The sequence below is a fragment of the Nannobrachium achirus genome, assembly GCF_963921795.1.
Source record: "Nannobrachium achirus genome assembly, chromosome: 11".
In the NCBI taxonomy this organism is placed as follows: Eukaryota; Metazoa; Chordata; class Actinopteri; order Myctophiformes; family Myctophidae; genus Nannobrachium; species Nannobrachium achirus.
Window position 1 is genome coordinate 53067808 of NC_137820.1, and position 27920 is coordinate 53095727.

The window sequence follows — 27920 nt, forward strand, 5'->3', positions numbered from 1 at the left end:
AATACATTCCATATAGTTTCATCTTTTGACAGCACAATCATCAGTGTATTTTGGAATCATGTCAATTTGTGTTTTCAGATATTTAACCACTTGAGCCGTCAATACTTAAATAAAACTTGACCTTTCACTCTGTACTTAGTCTGCTCTTTACCCCTCTACACCAAAGCTCTTTGCTGAAAATAGCCGATCTACAAGCTCGTAGCTTGTAGATCTGCTATTTTTGGCTAAAGTTCTCTGAATATGGAGTATGGACACTAGGGTTCAAGTGGTTAATATAAAAAAGGAGAAAAAGAAAAGTTTCTATCACACAAAGATTTGGAGCACCCCCTGTGGTAACTCCGAGGACCCCCTAGGGGTCCCGGACCTCCTGTTGAAGACCCTTGTTTTAGAGGCAGGAGCTGCGGCTAGTGCAGGCTGCCCCGTCAAAAGGTACAGCAAACATTTCAGCCAGAGATCATGTTACAGAAGCAGCAACACAGTCTAAATAAAGATCGCTCAGCAGTCAGATCTAGCTATGTGGCGGTGTGGGTCATAGTGAGGCAGACGTTACAGCTGTGAGTTGAAAGCTCATCGTACATTTCACATTGTCAAACGGCGCCTTTTGTATCTTTGCATTAAGAAAACTGAACTCTGATCTCTCTCTGTGTATTCTCCTGGTAATATACAAAGTCCTGCTGAGTCTGTCTGAACTCTGAACGTGGACAATACATGACTTATCAGCTTCAGGTCAGAATCGCAGCCATTCTCCAAAAGCTATTAGACAACTCATATTATGCTGGGTTCCATAATATCAGCAGCACTCCACCGCCGGTCACTGGGGGCATCTGGCAACTCTGACAGTGCCACAAAACGCATCATAAATCCCCCTTTATGCTTTGGCCTTTTGAGACTTATGGTCGCGCCACAAAATACGAGGCGGATTCCAGCAGCTGTGATTCATCATTTTTGGGTGCCGTGCCACAGTGGACCTCCATTTCACTATGCTCTCTGAGCAGAGTCAGCTGGGAATGGAGAAAGAGTGGTTCACCAAAGTGGCTCTTCATTGATGAGGGCCTTGTCATGTGAAACTTTGAATTTCAAGAGATGGCTCTGCACCCAGGGTGGTAGGGCTGGCGATATGGACCAAAATCTAATCATAATTTAACAGTACAAAACTAGTAAGACGCCTCAGGGCGACATGCGACATTGCCCTTTGGCCATGCCAGTGATGTATACCGGACCAGGCCAGTGATGTATATCGGACCAGTTACCCATATATGGAGACCTCTGCATGATAGTCAACAATGTGATGTCAGAACATGCCCATATATGGGCATTACCAAAATTGGGCATTCCCAGATATGTGCTTAATATTGATGACATCGGGACAGGGATCTCCATATATGGGCATAAAACAGACAAGCACATCAAGCCAGAGCGTGATGTCAGGGGAGAGTATTTTTTGCAGGTCGTTCAGTCCGAGTGTATCAAAGGGTGCGTTCGGGAAAATGCGCACCAGGTGTGTTAGATAATCACACGCGTCACGGTTACTGAGGTTAGGGTTAGGCATCGTTTTACTGAGGTTAGGGTTAAGGTTAGGTTTAGGGGTTAGGCATAGTTTTACTGAGGTTACTGCACTCACTACACTGAGCACACACCCGGTGCGCATTTCCGAACGCACCCTTTACACTTGGTCTGAACGACCTGCAAAAAACACTCTCCCGTGATGTCAGAGCGGCAAACCCATTCTGTCAAGAGTGGTTCCCCTGACATCACAGTGACATCAGAGCGACAAACCCATAGAACCACAAACCACAGTGTCAAGCGTGACAGAGATACGTGGACAAGATTTGCCGGTTTTCATAGTATACTTGCGACAAGGCTTAAGTGGTTAAAACCAGGAAAAGACAACTTATTCTATTAACAAACAAAAATTCCAGATATCTAGCCTCTTATCAAAATGTCAATATAATATCAATATATTGCCCAGCCCGACAGGGTTGCTCACAGACAAAATGCCAATATATCTTTACATTGATTGAGTGAAATCTGAGATCAACTAGCCAACATAGCTTCTTCACTAAAATGTTTCCATGTGTGTACTGTATATTATGTGAGTCAGAGTTGCCTCAGACCAGGCCTGGGGGCTGGGGCTGACTCTCATGTTCTCTACAACGGCTATTGTTTAGTCACAGTGAGGAGGGAAGTACAGAAAGAGAAAGCGTTAATTAACTGGCTGCTGGTGATGAAACTTTGTCAGGATTCAAGTTCTTGTCAAGCTGTCATGTCAGAACAGCGAGGCTGTGTGTCCCTGTTGTTAGCTTGTCTCTTGGCATCCATCTAGCCTCTGCTTGAAGATGTGAGGGGAACCCTGCGGTGCACAGATTCGTTTTGGCGAGTCAGAATAGGGAATGGGGAACTCATCATCAAACCAAAGAGTGACTGACTGACTGACTTGGGTGCTGCTGACAGGAAAGAGGAACTTGGATATTATCTTTCCTGGAAGGTTATGAAAAACAGATATTTGTGATATTAATTTGATCTGACACAAAGCCCCCCTCCTATAGTATAAGCTCATTCAACTACAGCTGTGTGTTAGACTCATTATCACTGAAGACACGCTCCCCTGCTTCTGGTGGTGACTGCTATTGCTCTTCTAATGAATGGGGAGACTATTTTTTTTAATTTTCCATTTCAGAATTTCCTTCAAAGTTAAACAATTATGTTGGCGGCGCCAAATTAGGTTTCAGAGACGAACACCCTGCATGTTTGTCAAATCTGATAAGAGGACTTACGTGACCATGTGCTTGCTTCCATGACGTGGAGGCACAGAAATGAAAATAGAGGCCAAAGATGCTTATCTCAAAAAGGGCCACATATACAATAATTGACAGATTACACAACACACTTAAACCCCTCTCTATGCAGGAGGTGATGGATGAGGATACCACACACACACACACACACACACACACTTAAGACTAAATGCCCCCCTCAACTAGTCTCTGTCTATCTGCATCCTTGGCTCTCTCCTCACCAGCCAGCTGGCTTTCTCAAAGCACACAGTCTTCCATCTGCTAGAGAGTCCACTATCACAAGAACCCTCTTCATCTACTGTGAAAGTGAGCAAGGAATCAGACTTTCCCCCCATCACATAGTGGAGGGAGGGGGGGGAATAATCATATTGATTATCCAATAGAGAAATCTTTGATTTAAAAAATTATAATAAAATAAAATACAAATCACAACATCTTTGGATTAGTCTAATTATTACTCAATACATTTTGTAGATAAGTAAATATACAAATCTAAAACACAACTGACAAAGCCTCAGAAAAAGGGGTATTAAAGTTTATCTGTCTGGACCTTAATTAAAAGCAAAGAGGTCACAGACAGATGTGATGTGGCTGCAATTACTTCACCATCTCATAAAAGCTAAAGCTACTGGATAAATGTCAGTCAGCCTTGGATCCGCGTATGCATGTAACCCAAGCAGCCACGCACGCGCCCACGCATGATTTCCATTTAAATTGAGCTAATGCTTGGTTAGCTGCTGCCGTGGACTCGCTAGCTAAACCGCTAGCGGTGAGGAGCTCTAAGCTTACGTTGCAAAAATCTCTAAACTTTTAAGTGTGGCCACGGCCACTGCCGACGTTCAACGGGCCGCCGGCGCCGACACGCCGTTGTTCTCGTTGACTTACCTTTTAGTTGGGTTGTTTGTGAGAGCCAGTTGAATCCCCGTTTGTAGCTAGCATTTCTTCCTCCTGCGGTCCAACATGAGACTGTAGACGTGTCTGTCCGACTGTCTGCTCTGCTGCAGACTGACGTTTGCTAGTTAGCACGGTGGCTAGCCGCTAGCACTGTCAGCCTGCATGTATGATGAGCAGCCATGGGAACATGATGCTGTCTGATGTCCACTCACTTTAACACACCCCTGGCCTGGTCTCACTAGTGAAGGATTCCCTGTACTACACTAGGAGACTCACAAGTGCTAATTTAGTGTACATAATTTTCATTGATACAATGTATAGAAAATCGAATTTATCAAATTGTATGCCCAATTTGAAAACAGCCGATCAACAAGCATGCTGCATTGCAAGCTTTTATGACACATACATTATGTTATATGACCAAGTATTATGCAAAATAGTTCAAAGTCAAGGTCACATATTAATAGCCTACCTAGTTTTAAATGTGCTTTTCTTCATAGAAAAGTGTCCAGACAGTGGTAAAACAAATAATTATGAGGGAGTCAGCAAATAGAAAATTTGTCATTTAATGCAACATAATTGTGACTGAGTTACAATTATCTCATGGAAATAAACCACCAAAGTGACAGACAGGATGTTTAATACAGGTATATATTACAATGTGCCTTGTTATATAATACAGTCAGGGTTTTCTTTTCTTTAATAAAAATAAGCACTGGGAAAAGAGTGATACTTTTACATGTTATTGTAAATTGGATATTATGCACATTACTTAGCAATTAATGACTTGTTAATTAAGCTTGTTAGGTTGTCACAGAAGATGTAAAGTCATCCGGCAATCTTTAGCCAGGAGAGTTGCAAGCTTGACTTTGCATTTCAGGGTGAATTGTGTGGGGAAAGTACCAATATGAGAGGAACAAGAAAGTGACTGCTTGTGCAAAAGAGAACAGCCAATGAACACAAATAACTTTACATTTTAGAACTGTATGAGACAGTAACCGTGTTGTAAGGGAGACTTTCATTTTAACCAAAATGCTTCAAGTCCTTTGTAGTTGGAAATAGTCCCCCTGGAGTATTCATGTCGCCCATTGGTGCCAATTTTGTGTGTGTGTGTGTGTGTGTGTGTGTGTGTGTGTGTGTGTGTGTGTGTGTGTGTGTGTGTGGTTTTTTTCAGCAGGTCAAACAAAAGGTTTGGTCTCACAGACAATAAATATTGCACATGTGATACAGTATAAGGGTGTTTTGCATACAAGTGTCCGCCCCCTCTCCTATGTTTTGTTATATTTCCTCACATTTTTCAAACACAATTATCTTCGTTTTTTCTATTCAATGTACAGACAATTTAACAGTGTATGTATAAAAACATAACTAAAAGTAGACATTTGAAGTGTAACATGACATCCTGTTGTGAGACCAAACCTTTTTTTTTGCCCCGTTTTTACTCATTTGTACAAAGACGATACAACTATCCATCCAGTCATGCAATGTGGTTGGGACGGGGGAGGGGGCGGGGGGGGTCGTGGAGCGCTCCTCTCCGTTTTTAAGCGTTCTGCATCTCCTTGCCGATCTTGTAGCTCAGGATCTTGTTCCAGTCGATCTTGGTGCGCGTCACAGGAAGCTGGCGGCGTAAGGCTTTGAAGGTAGTGTCCGACATGGTCTGGTAATTCTCATTGATGGCAGTCTGAAGGAAGGAGGAAGATGGGTGGAGACAAGACATAGGAGAATAAGTAGGGATGAAGGACCGATGAATGGAAAGTGGGTAAGGGGTGTCAGAAACGTAGGCAGAGAAAGAGGCAGATCGAAAAGTAAGAGAAGAAAAAAAAAGGAATCGGATAAGCACCACAACCATGCAAACATCGCAGACTTTTCTAAAGCATGATTACTGAACTCCTGTTGGACATTAGTTCCATACCCAAGTGGAAATTAGAAAAACAAAACAAAAATTAGCTACTGTATGCAGTCAGAAGTTGAACGGCATGGTCTGGTTTCCAGACAGACAGTTGCCTTTTACATTCGACAGTTGGCTTTTACATTGTACGACTGTATGGAAGCCTATTTTCACCACAAAGTTATTTCTCACAATTGTGACTTCATATTTATATATCCTACAATGAAGGAATACTATTCTTGCAATTGCCTATTTCGCACTTCTCCCTAAACTGCTGTATTGAAATTGCAAGAAAAAGAAAATACACATTCAGGCCTTTTTATTTTTATTCAGTGGCAGAAATGGGTTTCCATAGTGTATTATTAGAATCATCCATCAGAGCACCTGCATATGAACATGGGACGGTGGCTACATCTTTCTAACTCTGTTCATCCAGAGCAGGTTTGCTGACATTGCAGTTACGTTTTCAGCACTGATCTGCTTCAGATTAACGTTCGGTTGCACACTTTGGGATGTGCCTGGTGAAATCAGTTTTCTATTGTCAGCCTATGAACAGCCTCACTGAAGCACTTGGGCGTTATGTGCCTTGAGCAAAGAACGTTAAACTGACATTCCTGTTGTCTTGCAATCTTACATAGGAATGTTGACTCACATTTTGACTACCGTATATAATAACCCCTACTTCCCATGAGCTACAGCTAGCTAACATAATTCATGTGTCCCCGTTATGGTGTGCTGCTTTTCAGTTAAGTAATACTGACACTACTTCTTAATTATGCAACAGAGAGATAAAACAATCTCCTCCTTGGGTCATAAGACTGATCTTTTTTAACCATACTTATAACTGACTAACTGCATGAGTCAGCTTACCTTAATGTCACATTTTAGGCCTTGGTTGAAGCTCTTATCCATCGAGACTCATGAGTGGGACAGAAGAATAAGCTGAGAGCCCATATTGACCACACAGTATAGAGCTCAACAGTGACCGCCCACTTTTAGAATGACTCTGGTACCAGAATAGACGTTCCCATTCCTTTACTCACTCCATAGACATTTCAGAAAAGTCATGATTTATGATTAAGCCTGGAATAAAGCCAACCAGCTACTGTAACAAATTTGATTCAGGTCAAATAAAGCGTTCCAATGCTTCCAACCAAACTTTAACTTTCATCATCATTATAGTGTTTATATTGTAAATAGTTATATTGCAATAGTGTCTGGCAGTGTACTAGTTTTCCACCACAATGTACGATTATGTCCCTGGGCTATGGGCTCCTGGGTAGAAACTTGCGCAACATTCACAGGGCAGTAAAATTGCTTATGGTAACTGAACTGTGCTCCACCAATAAGAGGTCACTGCTACACTTTAGGATCGTGGGTACTGGGAAGTGTAGTATTTCTCCAAGACATCACGAATGAAAGCTGTTTTTCAGATAGAATGGTTGCATACAGACGTGTAGCTTCCACAGTGGCATACTGGTATAAAGCATTGTGTTACAACCTCATCGCTTGTGGTAAGTCTACATTGGACTCTTACATTATAGCTGATGATAAAATCCTCTACGGAGAAAATTATGGGATTTTTACTTCAGGAATCTCGCCAGTGAGTTCTATTCCTGTGGTTCAAGAAGATCACATGACAAAAGAAACAAAGCCATGAGGAGAGATGGAAGGATATGGATCCATTGGCCATATTCACTCTGTAGTTTGCTCTTACAAAACGTATGAGTAAAATGACTACACGTGACTACAGAGTCGAAACCTCAGGCAGGAAACACCAACCCAACCAGGGAACTGCCCCCATCGCATGACACGTAAGAGCCCCTGTATGAATATAGTCAATTAGTGAGTAGAGGAAGAAAACATGAGACGTAAAGTTGACAATCCAACCTGGTAGTCATTTTCGGCAGCCTCCATTATCTTGACAAATTCCTTTGCAGTTGCAGCTTCGTTCTGAAAGAAGAGAAGGGAGAGAGAGGGGAAGATGAGTCAGCATAGAAATTCAGCTTTAAGTCTTTATTTTTAGATTTAACCTTTATCGATTCAATGATTGTCTCTTGGAGATAAAAGATCTCTTTTACAAAGGGGAGACCCGGCCAAGACTACCATAGCACATTCACTTCAACATTCAAAAAAGTAATAATAAAACACATACAATTATCACAGCTAAATCAATATAGCTAGTTTCTCTGAGGGAAGAACATGTGTTCTATTGAGGGGTAAATGCACTTGGGGCTTGAGCTTTACCATATACTGCGTATACTTTAATGTATGGAATACTGCAGTGGTAAAGTACATGTATGATCTTGACAGTGTGAGATATGTTGGGTTCTTGAACATGGCAATGTGTCTTTGTGCATGTGTGGACATGATGCAGTGGCACAAGTTCATTCATATCCATGAGAGTGCCGTGTACTTACAGAGATAGACATGGACTCCTGGACTTCTTTGTGGCTCACCAGCTGAACATTGCCGTCCTCATAGTAATGAACCTGAAACGACACACACATACTGCTTGTTAAATGTTGAGTGTTGCATCAAGAATGTTAAACCGTTTGAAGAAGCATGTTTAGACCCAACAGCTGGATCTGTGCACAGAAATAAATCCACATGTATGCACACACACACACACACACACACATAGTCTTAAGAGTTTCAGCACTATTCTTCAAAAGCTAGAGTTCCAAAAAGAATAGATAGCTCATAATAACACCATGTACATGTGTACAGACAAAGATGCACACACACCTGGATTTTCATGATGCCTGCCACCTGAGTGGTGGAGGGAGAGGTGGTAAATTTCCATTCTGACCTCCAGCGTCCATTCCTGTATAGTGAAGGAGGAAAAGCGTGTCATTTAAACAGGTTCTATTCCTAACACTACTCCTCAACTTACTGTACAGTAGAGGATACAGTCTGCTTCAATGGGCTGACATCAAAATAACTTTAGTTCCCCTTCTGCACTTATAGGTTGTCTTACTTCTATAACTATTTGAGGTCCAATATTAGAAGATGACAGGATTTCCTTCAGTCAGACTGTGATTACCAATCAAAACCAGGCTGTGCAAGAGAAGCCCACATCTGTTTCAGTAAATGAGGTCGCCAAGTACTGTACAAGGATATCCCAACACAATGTCAGCTGAGTTTCTACAAGGAAGAGGAAGATAATAGCTATAATGTGCAACAGCTATGGGATCATTACTCTCAACAAGCTCGGTAAAGCTCACCCGCAAAGAGGATTGTCGCGGTCTGTATCCAATTAGATTAACCTGATCAGGGAGAGATCAACAAGGGCTAATGGGGGCCAACCATCTCAGGAGATCTTGGGAGATAAGCAGCAATTACAGCGATGACCTTTCAAGGCGCTGGTACAAATCAGACCCTATTCAGGTTTTCTTAAGTTATGCTAGGCTGTGTCAAAGCCTCTTCACTTGATAAGAATTTATAATAGTAGGTTTGGGTTATGTAGATACCTTGGCTTTCATGTAACTCAAAATATTGGCAAGATCTCTTCTCGCATTTACAAAAAAAATGGATGATCCAACAATACAATACAAATGAACACAAACAAAGCTGATTCTGACAGTGTATAAAATGATGAAACCTGGTTTCGTCAGTTTACAATGATTAATAAAAGGTAATATGGCAATAATAAACACTGTTAATCAGTTGCGAATGCATACCTAGCAGAAGCTCTTTCTAATTCAAACAGTAATATTTATAATATTTCCCAAAACATTTGAAACCTGTTGTTACGACTATACAGATTGGTACTGTATGTACTGTGTGTGTCTGCTTGTATGCAGATCAGCATTGCCAACACCAGTTTCCTGCGCAAGTCATTGGAGAGAATATTGTAGTACTACTAGAATCCCGTTTTGGATGATCAATTTTTAATCTACAGAGCAACACTACCGCATTGTGCTTCAGAATATTTGATAAGCACACACTGTGTGCAACACATATAAGTCAGGAACTACAGAGAGAATCAACAATCACTAGGGCTGTCACAATTATTACATAATCGTCTAATCGCAATTATTTGAGTTAATCGCAAATTATTTAGCATTATCGTCATCATCGTTTCCATGTTGAGAAATGTTCATATAGTTTCAAACACTTTCATCTACAACACGTCACGATGCGACGCATTGTGAGCTTGTAGTTCGGCTATTTCCACTATCAATGTTCTTTTTTAAGTATAATGTAATGTCTTTGTATATGTGTCATAATTGCAATGAGCCAACTACAAAGCCCTAAAAGTCATACAAAAATGTAATTGTCAACGACAAGAAACACAATTAAATCACAATTATTTGAGTGACAATTAATCGTCATGTAAAATGTCATAATCGTGACAGCCCTAACAATCACACAGCATGTTGGCCTCTGTATGAACCTACCAGAAGTTTTTTGGTTGAAACTGATGGCACTCGATACACACGATGATCGTTTGATGTCCGTCAATGGTCTTCCCATAAATCTAAGGAGAGAAAGCGAAGCCTCAAGTCAATGACACAGGAAGAAAAGTGAGTGAAACACACGGGTCTTCAAACTAAAGAGATTATACTTGATTTATACTTAGTTGCCCGCAGTCTCACTCACACTGAATATTTCAAGCCTGTAGATCAGACATTTTCAATGTGAGACACCAGTGCACAAGTAAGTATGAATCGGCCATCACAAAAATCCTTTTATGTTCATCATCTTTTTACATTATGGTGCCACCGACGTAGTCCAGTCTCATCACAGACAGACATAAAACCAGTAATACTTATAGCTAAAATACAAATAATACACTGCATTATAGTAAAGATACTTAATGTTGTCAGAATAGTGTCACTGTGCGTATTCACTACGGTGAAACTCGCCATAATATAACATGACAGGAGTTCAATGATGCTCTGTATGTCTACTTCATTGCAGTGCAATATTTGCATTCAAGGATAATTCTGTCTAGACAATGATCAATATGTGTGTGGAACAAAATGTGTGTGTGTGTGTGTGTGTGTGTGTGTGTGTGTGTGTGTGTGTGGACATATTGAAGTAAAAAAGTCCAATGGATGTTATCAGAAGTTATAGCAGTGCTGTAAGTGATATGTTTTTTGTTATAATAAGTGTTAAATGGCCCTACTGTATATCCCCATATCAATCATTGCTATAGAGTGTTTGTTTAATAATTGGGTTCCCCATCTCTCCAGCTCTTTATTAAATAGAAAATACATTTTCAGGCCAGGATACCAACTTAATCCAATTAGGAGAGAGAACTTTCAAGTAAAATTGGCAGTAATTAAACAAATCATGAGCATACAAAATTGGAACTGGAACACAAGCTTTGATAGATCAACTCCTGATTAGATTACGTTTGTAATCCACCTGAATTTGTATTTTCTGATGTGGTCTCTATACTGTATATGAACAGTACAATCTCTCCTCTGTGTGTAGTAGGACTTTGCTGTACACAATAACAACCAAGCGCCACAAAACAGGACCTTCAATAGTGGAGCACAATTATTTCCAAACATCATCTCCCTGACATTTCCTTCACTGTGGATAGTGAGTTCCAGCCATTACTCAATTCATTAATGTGTTCCTTCCTACTTGTATTAGCCAGCACAGTTACAGTAAAGTGAATTTGACAAGCCAACACAGTAAAGTATAGCTCAGCTTGGTTGAGTTAGATGGTGTGAAACGCCCTCAAGTGGCCTATCTGTGGAAGTGGAGGCATAGGTAGCTGAAATCAGTCCATAATGTGATTACGGTCTCATCTTTCTATTGTGCAAAGAACACAAATATGTTTGACAGTTAGCGTTGATCACTCACACAGATTGATGATTTTGTGTGTGCTGTAAAAAAAAGAAAAAAAGAAAAACAACCTAGTTTCGCGAAAGATAATATAATGAGCTTAATCAGCTCATTATAATCATGCTCAGTGTGCCTGTACTCATAACACAAACAGCAATTTAAATGCTAATCACACAAAATAATCACTCCCAGAGTCCCAGTGTGTCCTACACCAAACAAAACAAACACATTTCTTATAGTTTTTGGACCACATTCAACAAAAGGCTGCTGTTACAGGTCAATATTGTATATATATTTTTTTTATATAATTTTTATCCCATTGCCTATGTAATCCTGGGCTCTGCTCTCCCTCTGCCGCGCCTGGGGAGACAACGGACTGACCTCATGCTTCCTTCAATGCATGAGTAGTCCAAGTTGTTTCTTTTCACCTGACAGGGGGGATTTCCCCGGGATGGACGTAGCGCGTGGAAGGAAAACATTATTCCAACCAGTTCCTTTCCCCTCCATCAAACGCCCCGGCTGGCCAGGGGGAAGCATTATTGAGACCAGGATTACTGCATGTTTTTGTGAGGGTATCAACCCTAGGAGACACGGGGAGAACATGCAAACTCCATACAGAAAGGCCCTATCGCCGACCCCACCTAGGGTGTGGGCACTGATGACGCGGAGGGAGAAACACGCCCCCAGCACCCACAGCGTCCCCCGGCGGGAATCGAACCCAGGACCTTCTAGCTGTGAGGCGAATCGCTAACCCTAGCGTGCCCCCCCAATATTGTATTTAACCTATTTTTGTGATTTCTTTTCAGGTAAACACTGATGTTAACACTATTTTATCATTACAGTAGGTCCATCACAACCCTATAGGTCAATGTAGGTACAGTATTTGGCTGTGGCGGGATAGTAGTGAAACAGTGGTAAATGCGTACGGTGCAGACTCCGTTGGGGTAGTGCTCCTTCACATAGGCCCTGACAGCAGAGTCCACGGCGCTCCTCCATCCCTCCAGGGAGGAGTCTCCATCGTGGGGCCGGGGGTCGCTGGCCTCCTTCCGGAGGTGGTCGAACTTGAAGGAGATCTTGTTCTTGGGGTCCAGGACCCGGCCGTTACCGAGGTCACCATGCTCTGTGATTAAGACCTAAGAAGAAAGAGGAGGAGTGTAAGAGAAGAGGGCATAGGTAGACCAGAACAAGAAGGAAGCATACAGTAAATGAAGAGCGATAGCTGAAGGAGGAAAGAAGAGAAAAAGAACCGCTGGGAATCAAGTGGAAAACAGTAGCAGAGAGGGAGATAAAGCTATGTAGACAGGGGAATTACAACACAGGAACATGATGACATCATCAGCCAGTGCAACAACCATTTAACGACCTCGCCTCGACCCATCAGCATGACGTGTTCACTGTGTGTGCACATACTGTTCACAGCACAGATGACCGACCATACACGGGACAAACAGGCACTTGTACGAAAGACAAGCCTGATCAACTGTTAGGGATGTAATCTACTTTTCTCCTACCCTGAGGTGGATTGACAAAAACACTGGTGCTGATTCAGTAACTGTTTTCCTCACCCTGTGACTCCCATCTTAAGACTACCTAAAAACCCACCTTCTTCTGATCCTCATCCCAACACTTTAAAATAAATTGGGACAGGAAATACAGACCATCTCCTGGGTCTGAAAACGGGGAGGGAGTGATTACTACCAATGCACCAGAGATATTACTAAACATTTTTTTGTTGAATGAATCGCAGACTTAGTGGTGAATGAGAAGAGACATTATCTGAATGCATTTCCCTGTTTGACCGTTACGTTTCACTTCTGTAAGTCAACTCATGTTCCTGATTAAGCATACACAAATGAGACAATAGCTTAGCTTCATAGTAAATTACTTCCTCTTTTGTAAAAACAGCACTAGTAATGTTACCCTTTTATATTTTTATTTGTGGTTATAAAACAATCCAAAATCGGATGCCCGTTCTGGGGTTACTTAGTAACTTTGAGGTAATGCTTCCATTCTGGGCCTGTAACCCAGAACCGATAACAATTTTTTTGGCCCACTGCTGGGGCTAACTGGAGAACTGCAGCTCAGATTCGCACAATTTTCTTTTTTTGCTTTCGCAAATGTCGAATGGCGTGCACATGAGTCGTTTAAGATCCGTGCACGATCGTGCACGATGGACACGCACGCGTCCAAATTAAAAAGGTAAAATTCTTTAAAAAAATAATGTTTTTTTTTTGGGTGGTAGTAAATCAGTTAATAGTGTCACAAGCCAGTTGGGTTGTCATTAGCAGTGTCATGATCCAGAGGAGATTCTGCACTCTCTGCAATCACTGTGTTGCTACTACATACCATGAATTGCTGGCCTCAGGAGAGATAATAATCTCGGCATGAACATCGGAAAGAGCATAAATTGGCCTTAAGGGAAGGCCAGTGTGTTTCAATTATGCTTAGTGTCTTCAATGCTAGCTCATTGAAAATGGTTTTGTGAAGTGTGTGCTTATCAACCACAAACTCACCTGTTCTTCGTATCCCTCAACCTTCACTGGGGTAAACTGGTCCACATTGTACTGTGCAAATGCACTGGGGAAAAGAACATGGAAACAAGTCTCTGTTACATGATGCACCGGTTCTGAATGGAACCATTTTGTATTGGTTCCTGTTTATAGAATCAACTATGTAACAGTATAGAACCATTTCAGAGTGTGTATGTACTGTAACAAATCTAACACATTTATGCCATCTTAGCAGTGATGTTACTAGGTTTTCAATGTAATGGGTCCCGGGACCCACAGGTGGTCATTCAAATGGGTCCCAGAAAAGTTTTATGAGTCCTCAATACAATGTTTTCGAGCACTGTGAGCTTGTAGATCGGCTATTTTCAAAATGTTTGCCTATTTCTTATATTTATTTTACAATTTGGCTAATGTTTGAACTTAGAACTACTAAAACTACTAAAACATGTGCCCCTAATGAATTCGGGCACGCAAAATGGCGTCGGACGTCGGTGGAATCAAAACATTGACGTTTCTATCGCCTGTTTAAGACTTTCTACGTGGATTTTATTTGTGTTAACGTAGGGTAAAGTAGGATGCTCTCACCCATGAACAATGGTGGTGTCTGTGGAATTTTAAAATGTTTCTCTTTTACCGCGACCCGGTAAATTATTTTAACATGGACTCCAATGGAGGCGCATCCCCGGGACCCCAGGACCATGACATGAATGAGTCCCTGGGCGACTTGAATGAGTTTTTGATGGGATGCGCACGTAATGACATCACTGTCTTAGAACTACGAGTGACTTGCTGAACAGTTAGAACTCCCTTTCCTCCCTCACAATCAATTGTTTGTCTTTCTGTAGCTAAACTCGCATAATACTAGGCTGATCAGTGCCCTATGCATGCTGTCAGCAGTCAACAAGAATCGTCTCATTTCTTTAAATGAATTATTGCGTAGCAATCGTCCCTTCAGGCTATGACAAACATAATAACTAGCCAATTACAAGGCTACTGTAATTCCAGCTTATGGGAGAAACCGGAACTATCCAATCACAGACATGTTGCATTCTGATGTCTGACCTCTTCTCCAGGGTCTACAGTCAGATAAAAAAAGAATAGCAGTTGTGACAGGTTCCCATAGGGAGTTGAATTTTTAAAAGGTACTAGACACCTTTACAAACAAATATTGATGTCTCGGAGTCGGAAAGGAATTTATTCCAAGACTTTGGTAGAAAATTGATCGAGTCAATTGAAAGTGTATGAGATGGAGGGAGGAAAACGGTAGAGATGGTGCACAACTGGAAATCACATACCGTGCTTTCAGTCAAATTCTTTCATGGCTTTATGAATTTAACAGCATACGTCGCTATTACAATATTATGCCTCCTGGTGGAGATTCGTACTCTACTAAGCACACCTTTTATGAAATAGTGCACGCATTCGTTATGAGCCTAAAGTTCAATGAGCACAAATGATGCATTTTAATTGTATTCCCCACACTGGAGACTTACTGCGCTGCACCTTCCCTGAGGAGATTGTCATTGTTGAGCAGCAATCGCACATCTGTAGGGAGGAAACACAGTCACACATCAGAAGACAGAAGGACACAACACCAAGGGAACACCTTAAAATGGGACAACACCACATTTCACACACCTCTGAAGCAGTTAAGTCACACACACACACACACACACACACACACACACACACACACACACACACACACACACACACACACACACACACACACACACACACACACACACACACACACACACACACACACACACACACACACACACACACACACACACACACACACACACACACACACACACACACACACACACAATTACCCTCCCGACAATCGGGCTGCCTCCGACTGAAACGGGCCCGACAATCGGGCATGAATGTCGTCTAGCGTGAGGTCTCACAGATCCACTCGGAGCCCAACCGAGTGGCTCGGAGGACGATCGGGGGTAGCCCGACTCTTTTCAAACATGTTTGATATTTTCCTGGATCAGTACTGGTCTGGAAGACTGGAACAGCAGCAGGGGACTGAGAGAAAATAGGTACAGCAGCCGCTGATAGACGCAAGTCTCTGAGCATACATCTGACTGAGTGACAGATCCATCTCTTTTTTTTCTCTCCACCTCTCCCTCTGCCTCTCACTCACACACACACGCGCCCGCACACAGACACACTTTTCATAGCGTCCGTCCGTCCATCAGGATGTATCATGAATGATTGGGATTTAAATTAAAACTCAACGGTAACGCGATCCAAAAAACAAACAAACAAACAGAATAACGCTATACCAGCCACTGTCTGCAGTCAGTCACAGGCTGCGACGAGCAGTCCAGCACATCACATCAAAGAAGTACACGCCTATCCTGATTTACGGGGGCTGGTCTGATCTACAAGCCTACAACGTGGCACGGAAGGGACACCGTTTGGTCTTGGAGATCTATGTTCTGTGTGCGCTACACCGTCATACGACTAATCATAAATCAGGCACCGTGAGAAGGAGCAGCACTCGACTATAGCGCAGGAGAGAGAGGGGATGTCAGAGTTAACTATTATTATCATCAAAATAGGACACAACTTCCATATTGAAGCTTTTTTTTTTCGTTGCGTGAGACGGTGTTGTGTGTTTAGAGTGAGTGGATACCGTAATGTGTTTGTATGTGCGTGTGCGTGCGTGTTGCAAAGCACAGCGCTCAGAACAGCCCCCGTGGCATTTTGTATCAATTATATTATTTATTATTGCTGTGTTCGAGCCCGACACAATCGGGATAGAATCCTGTAGCGTGCGGAGCGCCCGACTGTTCAAAACGGCTAGTGTGAGCCCGTTTAGATTATCTGGTCAAATAATCTGAAAAATTATCCTGTATCGTTTAATTCTACCCGATTCAGTCGGGCCCGATTATCGTGTAATGTATGGCCGGCTTTAAAGAGACATGGTGAATTTGCCAGTGGTAAACAACATGCAGATGAAAAAAGATGGAATGCCTCTATGAAACCGTTTTCCAGAGAGACCATGCCTTACACCTCCATACCCAACCCACACAATCCCACTAGCCGAATTCAATTTCTGCTCACTCCAGCGTGATCCGGATATAATTTGTGTCCAAAATTTGACCTTGCTTTTTGGAGGAGCTGAAAAGGAGTCTTCTTGATTCCAAGTAATAAGTGATACATTATTACTTTTTCCAAGGAGTACAGGTAATAAGTAATAAGTAACGATTAAGCCCTTTAGTTTGCACACAGGCGCGTTTATCCGCACGGATAAAACGGAAAATTTCATTTTTTAAAAAGAAAACAATTATTCTCTACGACCTCATGCACACCGGATCCGAATTAGCCGTGCGACGAGTGGCTGCGGTCGTGCGTTTTTTTCTCGATCGAACCCAGTTCGATTTGTGCATCTTGTCGCATGCGGTAAAAAACTCATCACTCCTTTTATGACTCCTTTTGGGATCCGCAGCGCCGATTCCGCACAGCATTGCACACCAAATCCAATGCGTTTTATTCATACAGCAAACGGAAGAAATGCAACTGTCCTGTGTGCAAAGGGCTTAACTCTCCTAAGTAATATTGCCCAACACTGATTACAACATGTCACCTATTCGGAGTTGGACAGATAGTGCAGCATGAGATCACTTTGCACAAGTGTGCCAAAACAACATCAAGCTACTCTGTTGCCTGAATAATCAATCTGGACAACTAGAAAAGCCATCAATGAAATGTTCTCTATCACATAGGGATAAGCGATATTATTGTGATAAAAAAAACCTCACAATAATCGTATCGTGGAGATTAAATTTAACGTGATATCGTCCTCCGTCATGCACTGGGATAAATTCACCTTTTATTTGCCGAGCTGCATATCCGGTACCATTTAAACCCTCTATAATTGGTAAAAGGTACTTATAATACCAAAAAATAGGCGATCTACAAGCTCTTGTAGTTCTGCAATTTTTTGGCAAGTGTTCCGCCCCAGGATAATGGATTTTGATTATCGCGATAATATCGTAAATCGTGATTTCTTTTGTCACAATAATCGTGATATGAAATTTTCATATCGTCCCATCCCTACTATCACACACACTTTTTCAGGGCTTGCACTGTTGATATTTCAATATTCATATAATGTAGCTCTCAAACATAAACGGACTGCATTCTCTGTGTTAGTGTCGCTGCCTAAGGGAGATGTGTGTGTGTGTGTGTGTGTGTGTGTGTTGTGTGTGTGTGTGTGTGTGTGTGTGTGTGTGTGTGTGTGAGTGAGAGAAAGCGAGAGGGAGAAACAATTAGAATGAATGTGAGATTACTGTTGCTCATCATGGCTATATCAGTATGTGGCTTTAAAACTCATTAGATTTGGGTGTGCCAACAGTAGCACCAGTGTTGTGAGGTGAACATATGACCAGGCACACACACACCGGCACACACACACACGCACACACGCACAGTTTCTCACCATTGAAAACTTCGTTGAACTCTCCCGGTGGGGCATGGATGACAAAGTTAGCTGCTATGCGTACCTGCATAAAAATAAAGAACACACAGTATTAGGGTGGATTCACACTGCAGTCTGCCTAGTCCCCGTTGGCCAGCATTCACATTGGGCAAGATTCTTCCATGCTCAAGTACACTTCATTCAACTGTAATGGTATTCATGTGCCTCCCGGGGCCGCTGTTGACTATGGGGTTTTGGGAGATTATAGAATGTCATGTCACAGAAGAAGACTCACTATCAGAGTTTAGAGTGAATAATAAAGTTTGACTGTGTTCCTGACATTATCTTGAGTTGCAATGATAACAGAACAACAATACACAACCAAAGCAGTGTGTGCTGCTGACTGTATTTGAAACATCACTGGTGCATCCTTGGTATCTTAATCGTGACGTCACAGACCAATCCTTGTTATTTTCATCCTAGCAGAAGCGTCACCGCTTCACATTGCAGCGCACTGTTCTTGAGGACGCACCAAACGAACTCGAGACTACCTCTGGAGGTGGTCTCGGGGCCGGCGTTTCTGAGGACAGTAGGCAGGACTATCAAAACATCTGCCAAGTAGCCACGAGTGCGCACTCGAGACCGCAGTGTGAATCCGCCCTTAGACAGCTACAGTAACACTTAATTGGACTACAGGTAATTGATTTAATTGTTAGAAAAGAATAAGAAATAATCAATTTGATTTTTTTCAAATTGATTAGATGGACTATAAAAAAAAGTTTTTAAAATCACAAGAAAAAGATCGATAGTTGCAGCTCAAGTTATAACAAAGTAATTAAGACACCAGTTTATCAACTATGTACTGCCGTTTCCTCCATACATGGTCATTAGCATTGTGTTGTTCTACCATTCAGTCAGACAGGGGAATTCCATCTGTTCTTATTGGTTTAATCATATATTCAGCAGAGAGTGAGCAAATGAGGACATGTGGGACCTGGGAAACCACCAAGGGTTACATTAAGACAGTGGAAAGTTTGCATTGCTTTGACAGGATCATGCAAAACATTATGGCTTTATAGATGCCCACTTGCTATTGTAACCATAATACATGCTCTATCCATTCCTTCCTAGACATTCTGTATGGTCGACAATAACAATGAGTATGGTTAAACACTACCTATTCATGATATTGATCACTCATGAGTCATGTCATGGTACTCATTTCATAAACTGGGAGTGGGAATTATTTGTTACAAGCCGAAAACGAAGCGCAAAGCTTGCATGGTCATGTTTTGGTACCCAGCAACTGTATCCTGATATCTGCGTATATGGGCATGTGTCATCATCAGACATGACAGAAATACAAAAATGATTTGCTCTGATGGTTTAGGCAAATTATAATTCTCCAGACATAAGATCAAATTTGGAGAAAAAAAAAAAAGTCAACCAGACCAATTAAAGTGTATTGTCTCCTCAATGAAAATGAACGAGAAGTGTCCACAGCAGACCTTTGACAGGTAAACACAGCATTCATTGCAATTGCAATAACGTATTTGATAATTGTGTCAGCATGGACATCTGCTGTACAGTTAACTTCATGCTGGCACACAAGACACCTAAATGAAAAACTCTCAAAGTTATTACTTTTGACTGCATCTATCTGTGAAAATGGCTGCTGTGAAAATGGCCCATTTAGCTGATAATTCATCCGTGGGCAGAATGGGGAGAGCTCAGAGTGCTCCTCAGCACTTTTATGAGCAGTTTCAGGGCAGGAAAATAACTTTTGTGTTTTTTATTGTCACCTGGTAAACGGTGACTAAAGGGCAAGGCTGCAGCATACTCCTCGCAGAAATGAAGTTTGGTCAGTGCAGTAATAAGAACAAAATTGTGTCATTTCGTCCGGGGGCAGAGGGAACGGACAAAAGCAATAAAGTTCTTACACCTCCAAAACCTTCTATAAAGCCGAATATCACTGCAGGGATTTATGTGAACATCATGTGTGACAGGTCAATGTTAAAAGTAGTCACCTGGCCGGCATCGTGGAGATCAGGGTTTGATTCCTCCTCTGTGCCTCCAGCTTGACTGGGCACTCCAAGGAAGTGAAGGTTTAATAAGATTTACCTCATTCAGAGAATTGCAATTCTATGCATTTTCCAAACAATGGCGCAGTACCATTTTTTCTGAATTTTAATTCATAATGGAAAATTAATGTAAACATTAAACAAAATAAATCAGATTGCATTGTATCAATACATTATTAAAATGTATCATCCCTGAATCATATTGTATGAGATATGTATTTATTTTGAATCATCTAATACAGTGGTTCTCAACCTTGTCAGGCCGTGACCCCCAAAATAATCATATTTTAACTGGGGACCCCCCTACCCTGACAAGCACTAAGCGTTGAGGGATTACATTTTGTATATTGCGAAAATAGTAGATCTACATGTAGATCGGCTATTTTCACAATCTCTGCCTTAATTTGGCCGTAAAATGTCATTAAATTGTCACTTTAGAAATGTGTAGATACCCTCTATACACTTAAAACTTTATGTTGGTTTGTTTACTGTTCAGTGAGAAAACAATGTTATAAATTAAGTTAATCATCTGGGGACCCAAAATAATCTGTGGACCCTCCTGGGGGTCCCGACCCACAGATTGAGAACCACTGTAATAAGGGAGATATGCACAGCCCTACTCAATACCATACCATCTGTCTTTATTCCTCTCTCTCTCTTTCTTATATCCCAGTGTCTCTCTCTCCCCAGCTCTGTCACTGTCTCTATGCTGTATAATAATGTGAACGTTCATCCATTCCATTTCCCCACTTCTGTGTTGCACACCACAACACTTCCTGTTCCCAGGTCACATGTCAAACTGACAGCGAGACGGAGACAGCCCCTCCCCTCCCCGCATGCCTCGAAACCATATATGGGCATGAAAATGAGCGGAGAAGTCTAGTAGTGCATCTCTCCCGGTCTCTATCGCTCTCCTCCTCCTCTCTCTCTCTCTGTCCATAGATCCGTCTCTCTCTGTCCCTTTTGTCTGACTGTCTGGGTGTCTTGCCTGTCCTGCGATATGCTGTTCATGTCTGTGTATAGTATAGCTCTGTTTGTTTTCATGTGTGGTTGTGTGCATTTGTATAACGAGTACAAATTAGTGTCAGTAGTACCTGTGTATGCTAATGTGTGTCTATATTTGTGAGCATATGGTGGTGAGTATATAATATAAGTTTGTGTGTGTGTGTGTGTGTGTGTGTGTGTGTGTGTGTGTGTGTGTGTGTGGGGGGGGGTGTCCCCTGGGCCCTTATTAGCAGTATGTGTACAAGATTCTTAGCACTCGACGCCAAGTTGCAGATTGATTCTCACTAATGAGCAATGCTGAGAGGCAGAGAGGTGCTTGGGGACAAACAGCATACTGTATGACAGTGTGTGTGTGAGTGACTGTGTGGAGCATGTGGAAGTCAAATTGAGAGATTGTGCATTTCAGTGACCCAATAGTGGCTCTGTGAATGCAGAACAGAATGTGTGTGAGTGCCTGCATACATCTTTCTTATGCGTGTGCCATGTATGCTTGCACACCACGGCCACGGCATGTACATTTGTGATTCCAGTCCGTCAGTGAGTGAGTGAGTCCCAGTGGGCGCAGCCATTTATTTTGCATCATGACCTCCACATCATAAATGGCTGTGGCATAAACAAACATCTTCAGGCATAGAGCTGAGGGACAGCCACAAACAAAACGACAAAAGACTGGAGAAGCAGAGTAGCAGACAAGCTCAGACACCCAAGATGTTATGAGGGGGAGGTACAAAACAGGAAGAAAGCAATCTCCCGCTGAAGATGAACAGAGCATCAGGACACTCGAGTTGGTTTTAAGCCTGATTTATACTTTTTTGTATGCCAGAGTCAAGCACCGGAGTTGCATGCCAGAAAAAGCTCATCGTGACGCATTTTGCTATTTTTGGCACATGACTCTGTTGTCTGATAGAGTATGAATTAAGCATTAGAAGTCCCAAACGTTGGTGTTTAAATTGACTGTGTGTGTGAACTGAATGGATTGATGGATGCAAGCAAAGGAAACAAACTGCAGGGAAATAAATAACTGACAGAAATTCTCATGTCATTTTGAGTTTGCTACTGAACCCGAATTGGTAATTGGTCTTAGTATGAGTCTGAGTATGAGATGTAGAACAAAAGCTCCGACCCCCTGATCGATCACCCTTAATAGCATTTCACAATTGCAAGATTCAGCCAAAAAGATCCCATTACACTGTCAATATGACACTGTCTTTTTCACATTGTAGAAATCTGTCTTCAATAATGGTCAGAGGAAAGACTGTAGTCTGTGACTAATCTCAAATTCCCATTATAATTTGGTTTAGGATAATTGAAATAACAACGCTGTAGAATAGATCATAGGCTTTCTCCTACATCAAAATCAAGTGAGAGAAACCATGGGAACAGAAATTCCAAAAACGATATACCGGTAAGCTTAACTATATAAAAGCCAAACAAGAGCTCATTTGTCTAATTATTTTCACTAAGACTTTTCAATTTGGAGTAGTTGGCATTGACAATTATAAATAATCATCATGACTTAAAAGTTAAGTATAGCCCTGAAATGTAATTTGCCGCACAAACTAAATAATACATAAATACACATATTTAGCAGGGTTGCCCAATAGGTGACACAGTAAATAAACAATAACTAACTAATATACTCTAGTCTCTGACTTTTAAAAAGAGGTCTAGTGATGTGCTTGACAGCTGACCTTTATTAGCCAAGTATTATTACTTTATGTGTGTGGGTGAAGTTTGTCTCCTTCCATGTGCTAATAATCTGTTGTTGAAGGTGAACTGTCTAGGTCATATGAGAGAGAGACAAACAGTATTAATACATCGCCACCTCAGCTGCTGAAACAGCACCTTTATCTTAATCAGACCTGTAGAAGGCAGCAGCTGAATACATGATGAATACTGACTTTAATTTATGTTGTGTCAACCGCAAGGCCAGTGAGTCCTCTGTATTCCTAAAGCAGAACCTCACACACTGCCAGGATGAACAATGTCTTAACAATACATAATATCTAACAGCGTAAACAAGGACAGTGGCAGGACTAGAAACCAAACATCCTACCTACAAAGCAAAGTAGAAAAGATACTACTGTCTGCTAGCCGAATTCAAGTGCACTTGGTCTTGTTCAAATATTTGAGGACATAACTCAAGCTCCATTGGGCCCCGTGTAGCTTCCAAAAAGGTCTATTCTGACTTCAGAGGCAACACTGTAATTATCACGGAGAGCTTGGCTGGAAGCATGAGCAGTTTAATTAAGACCGACCTGGGCATCCTCTGTGTGTAGGAGGGTGACAGGAGAGACCATGCATCATTTTAAAGTAAATGCTCACATGGAATAATTAAGGATGCACAATATTGAAATGTTGGCCGATATTTGATTAAAGGGATAGTTCATACCCAAAATTATTTTTTCCCCCTATCAATTAGACACCCCGTGGAGACTTGAATTCATGGATTGTTATTTTTTATTTTTTTTGTCGCAAGCCAATAATAAAGGAACCACTGCTGGTCAAATTATTGGCTTAGTAATGCGACAAAAAATATCCATGAATTCAAGCCTCCATAGGTAATCGAATCGAAGTAATCGAAAAATATATATATATATATATATATATATATTTTTTTTTTGGGTGAACTATCCCTTTAATACCATGCTCAAATCGACCAATACATAAGTTTACAGTAGGGTTTACTATACACCCGTTATACAGTAGTGAATCTGGGTGAACCAGTCAGTGCATAGTAGGCGATTTATTATGACTACTGATGCACATACAGTATTAAAACCAGCTTAAGGCTTCATCTTCAGCTGGCCATGTTCCATTTCAGCCTCTGGGAACGGTCTCACTTTGTGAGCATCTAGAGAGGACGGCATAATGCTAGATTGGTACTGACTACTGAGGGATTTATTCCTTTAGTAGTAATGGGACAGAGGTGTAGAGGGCGGCAGGGCGCTAGTTGGACCTTTGTATGGTCTGTGGATTTGAGAGGATAAATGTGTGATCGAACTTCAGACAATCACTCACGTACGACTTAAACACAGTCCTGCACACACATGAACGCACCTGTATACTATCCAGTGTGTGCATTGCGTGCAGAGCAGACTGTTCCATACAAAGGCACTGTTATCACAGCCCGACATGTGTGTCCCGGGTTTTATCTGTAAAGCAGACTGACAAGATGTACTGATCAACCACCAGACATTAGTTATCAGAACAGCAAAAGTAGCAACACTTCCTCTCTTGGGCACCAGTCACCAGTACCTCTTCCAAGAGTGCAGCTACAGTAGGCGCACACATACACAGGGACTGTGACAATCGAGTAGTGAGGCAGTTGAACAGGCAGTCAAGCTATAATTAAAGTATTGAATTGATTCGTTTTATTAACTGTTGTACGCCTACTTCACTGTCCTCTTTCAAAAATAAAACATGTGGTGAAAACAACCAAACAACAACCTTAGAGGTGATGCTTTCTAAATTCTAGAGATCTCCACAGCAGCCTAACTGATTCCCGTTTCTACGGATGCTTCCTTAGGGCCAGACCACACCAATGCAACTAGTTGCAACGCCTTGCAACAAAACAGTTTCAAAGCCAATAAGCCATGTCACACCAATGCAACTCCTTGCAACTGCCGTTGGGGAAAATGGTTGCAAAGTTGCATTGGTATGGGCTGTAATGGCCTTTAGGTGTCTGTCTGGCTGTTTGCAGCCTGTCTTCAGAGTTCAGACATGCAGATGAAATGGTGATGAGAAGAGTTGGTAATGCTGCAGAGTCACCTCGTTTGAGGTGCGCTGCTGTGTCGCAGGGTGGTCTACGGAGCCTGCCAGGCAGCCCCATTCAGGGCTTAGAGCCTAGGACATGCATATACTCGGACTCAGTTGGGAATTACATTTCCTTCTTCATGGTCCTCTGTACTGAAGTTGGGACCTGGAGTGGGTTCCAGAGATTTCCTGTAGTTGAAAGCTGTCTCATAATAAAGTGACTTGTAACATTTATACAATATTATGTTTAGCTTACACTGGATAGCAGCTACAAACATACAGGATTTATAAAAGCTCCCCAGGCTTGAATAAAATTAAACATCCGTTTGTTATTCTATTCCCTTTACTGCACAACATCCATGTAAAACAACCTCTGTTAACCATACTTTCACAAAGCAAGGTACTGAAGGTAAACATGCCTATTTGGAAGGCATGACAGCGGTCATTCAAATTAAGAAGACTGCATGTGCAGTACGGTGTGAAGAACGTCACTCTAGATTCACTCTTCTAAACTGGAGGCTTCAAATCATGTCTTGTATAAACAAGGAGGAGGAGAGTTGCCTTTTTGCCACCCAAATCACATGGGCTACTTTATCTCCCTTTGGAAAGAGAACACGTATTTAATACTAACAATGTTAGCTCCACTCTGTGAAAGGCACCTTGGACCATGGCTGAGTTCCAGTGGCGTGTAGCTATGTTGTGGAGGTGAGGTGAGGTGGTCCTTTGGTGCCAGAAAGCAACTGACAACAAGCCTCACTCACTCTTAGTAAAACATTTAGGAAATGCTGTGTTTGGATCACACCCACACAGGCCCCCAGGAAAATGGCCACTATGTTGCTGTCCATGGTGCTGCAATCAGAAGTGTCACTATCAGAAGCATTACAGCTTGTCCGTGTCTGTGGGGTTGTCCGGACGGCTAACGCCTGACACTGTGGTTCCCCATACACATCACAGTGATGTCAGATAGTCAGAGCAGGGATATCCATATATGGGCATAAAAGGGATTGTATCACTATCCCAGATGATGCCCGTTTGGAGAACTCCACACTAACAGAATCCATATTCATGGGTTGTATTTGTAGTCCTACACTAGCCATTTTGAGGACCAACCCAGGTATTTTGATTAACGTAGAACATTAGTTCTATGCCAATCAGACACATTGAACACCTGTGTTGGTCCTCAATATGGCCGGTTTAGGACCTCGCCCTTTTGGGGCAATTTCGCTTTTCGCCCTTAGGGGTCTTACTGGTTTCTGTCATGGAAATATTGTGGGACTATGCGGTCCCTAACAACGCTTACATTTTGCACCAGGGCGGTAGCAGCGGTCAGAAATTAACTTTGGCCAGCAAAATATGAAACAATTACAGGCAGAAAATGAAATAGTCAGAAATTCAGCAGGAGCGGGCCGAAGTAAAGTGGGACGAAGAGAACAGCCGTACACAGGGCTCTAGTAAGGGAAGACATTTGAGTCACGAGTAAAACTTTTAGAGAAGTGGTCACACAACATGTATATGAAATGGTTGTGAAAAATATGCTATAGAAATGTATATAAAAAAATAACTAAGAATTACAGCGTGATCCATTAATGGATAATAATTTGTTGTCAAACAAATCATAGTTGTGCAGTCAGTGTGGGGTAATAAAGCCACATACAACATGACTAAGTCTCAATGCTAGACTAAAATAAACAGTGTGGAAATACTGTAGTTACTCTTGAGATTTAGAGTGATATTACTATGGCAGTTTATAATCATTACTTGAAATACAATATCACCTTTTAAACAGTGCATTATACTATAGCCTTCAAATGACTGAAGGTGGACATAATTTTGGTGTTGTTGAACATAGACCTGCTTGAACAATTCAATTCTGAGTTATGCCAAGTTAAAAAAATCAGGATAGAAGGAAAGAGTCCCATTTTCCTGCTAGATTAATACTCGGTTGTGTGCTGTGCAACGCCTTGTAGATCGCCGTTATTGGTGCGCACCTAAAGTATAAATCACAAACAAGACAGTGATGAGGCACATGCTTCCTCCTCAGACAAGTTTGTTAGGGTTACTTTAGTCCTCCTATCAGATCACAGCTCAATCGAGCCAATTGAGCTCACTCTCAGAGCCAATTGAGGATTCCGTTTCACCGACCCCCAGGTTTGTCCCACCTACATTAGACTGTATTCGAGATTGTATTGAGATATATAATAAACATTATGATATATTTTAAGTATTGATCATAGTTATTGGATGAAAGAAATATCTCACGTAACTATAGTTGACTACTTTTTGGGAGTAGTTTGATGGCTACTTAAATTCAGTAGGCATGAAATTAGTAGCCTAATCTCATATAGGCACCCTCGACAGTGTGGGTGCCTAGTCTCTCAGCTCTAGATTCCCAGCAGATTCTACAGATCCACCAAGATGTGCACGCATGGACAATTCCGTGTGCGTGCGACACACACACACACACACACCCCCACCCCCACCCCCACACACACACACACACACACACACACACTAATCTAGCCATCAGCGTGGGCTTATCACCACACTGCAGATCCCCAACCAGTGAAGAAGAATTGGAGAGGCAGCACTGAAAAGATGAGAAGCTAAGCCAATAATATGCCCCAGGGCATTTTAGGAAGAGGATCTCCCTCTTCTGGGGAGAATGAGATCCCCTCTCCTGGCATCTCTCCATCTCAATATACCAAACAGATAACAGGGTGTGTGTGTGTGTGTGTGTGGGGGGGG

General features: G+C 41.9%; 2 protein-coding genes across 4 annotated transcripts in view; both read right to left on the reverse strand.

The window, feature by feature from the left end:
• Window positions 1-3803, reverse strand: part of LOC308293910 (suppressor of tumorigenicity 7 protein homolog) — a 68528-nt gene extending 64725 nt beyond the window's left edge. For 2 of the 3 annotated variants that reach the window (XM_080736568.1, XM_080736567.1), the window contains exon 1: window positions 3681-3803. The gene's annotated coding sequence lies outside the window, so the exon portion shown is untranslated. The remainder of the gene's footprint in view (window positions 1-3680) is intronic. The other variant, XM_080736569.1, reaches the window with a different exon arrangement.
• Window positions 3804-4239: 436 nt separating this feature from the next.
• Window positions 4240-27920, reverse strand: part of LOC308293941 (F-actin-capping protein subunit alpha-2) — a 29483-nt gene continuing 5802 nt past the window's right edge. Inside the window, exons 2-10 of the mRNA XM_080736615.1 lie at window positions 18355-18418; window positions 15386-15437; window positions 13896-13959; window positions 12309-12515; window positions 9981-10060; window positions 8326-8404; window positions 7998-8069; window positions 7468-7530; window positions 4240-5370 (exon numbers count right to left, since the gene is read on the reverse strand). Of these exons, the coding sequence (XP_080592741.1) occupies window positions 5230-5370; window positions 7468-7530; window positions 7998-8069; window positions 8326-8404; window positions 9981-10060; window positions 12309-12515; window positions 13896-13959; window positions 15386-15437; window positions 18355-18418 (822 nt within the window). The 3' untranslated portion in view covers window positions 4240-5229. The remainder of the gene's footprint in view (window positions 5371-7467; window positions 7531-7997; window positions 8070-8325; window positions 8405-9980; window positions 10061-12308; window positions 12516-13895; window positions 13960-15385; window positions 15438-18354; window positions 18419-27920) is intronic.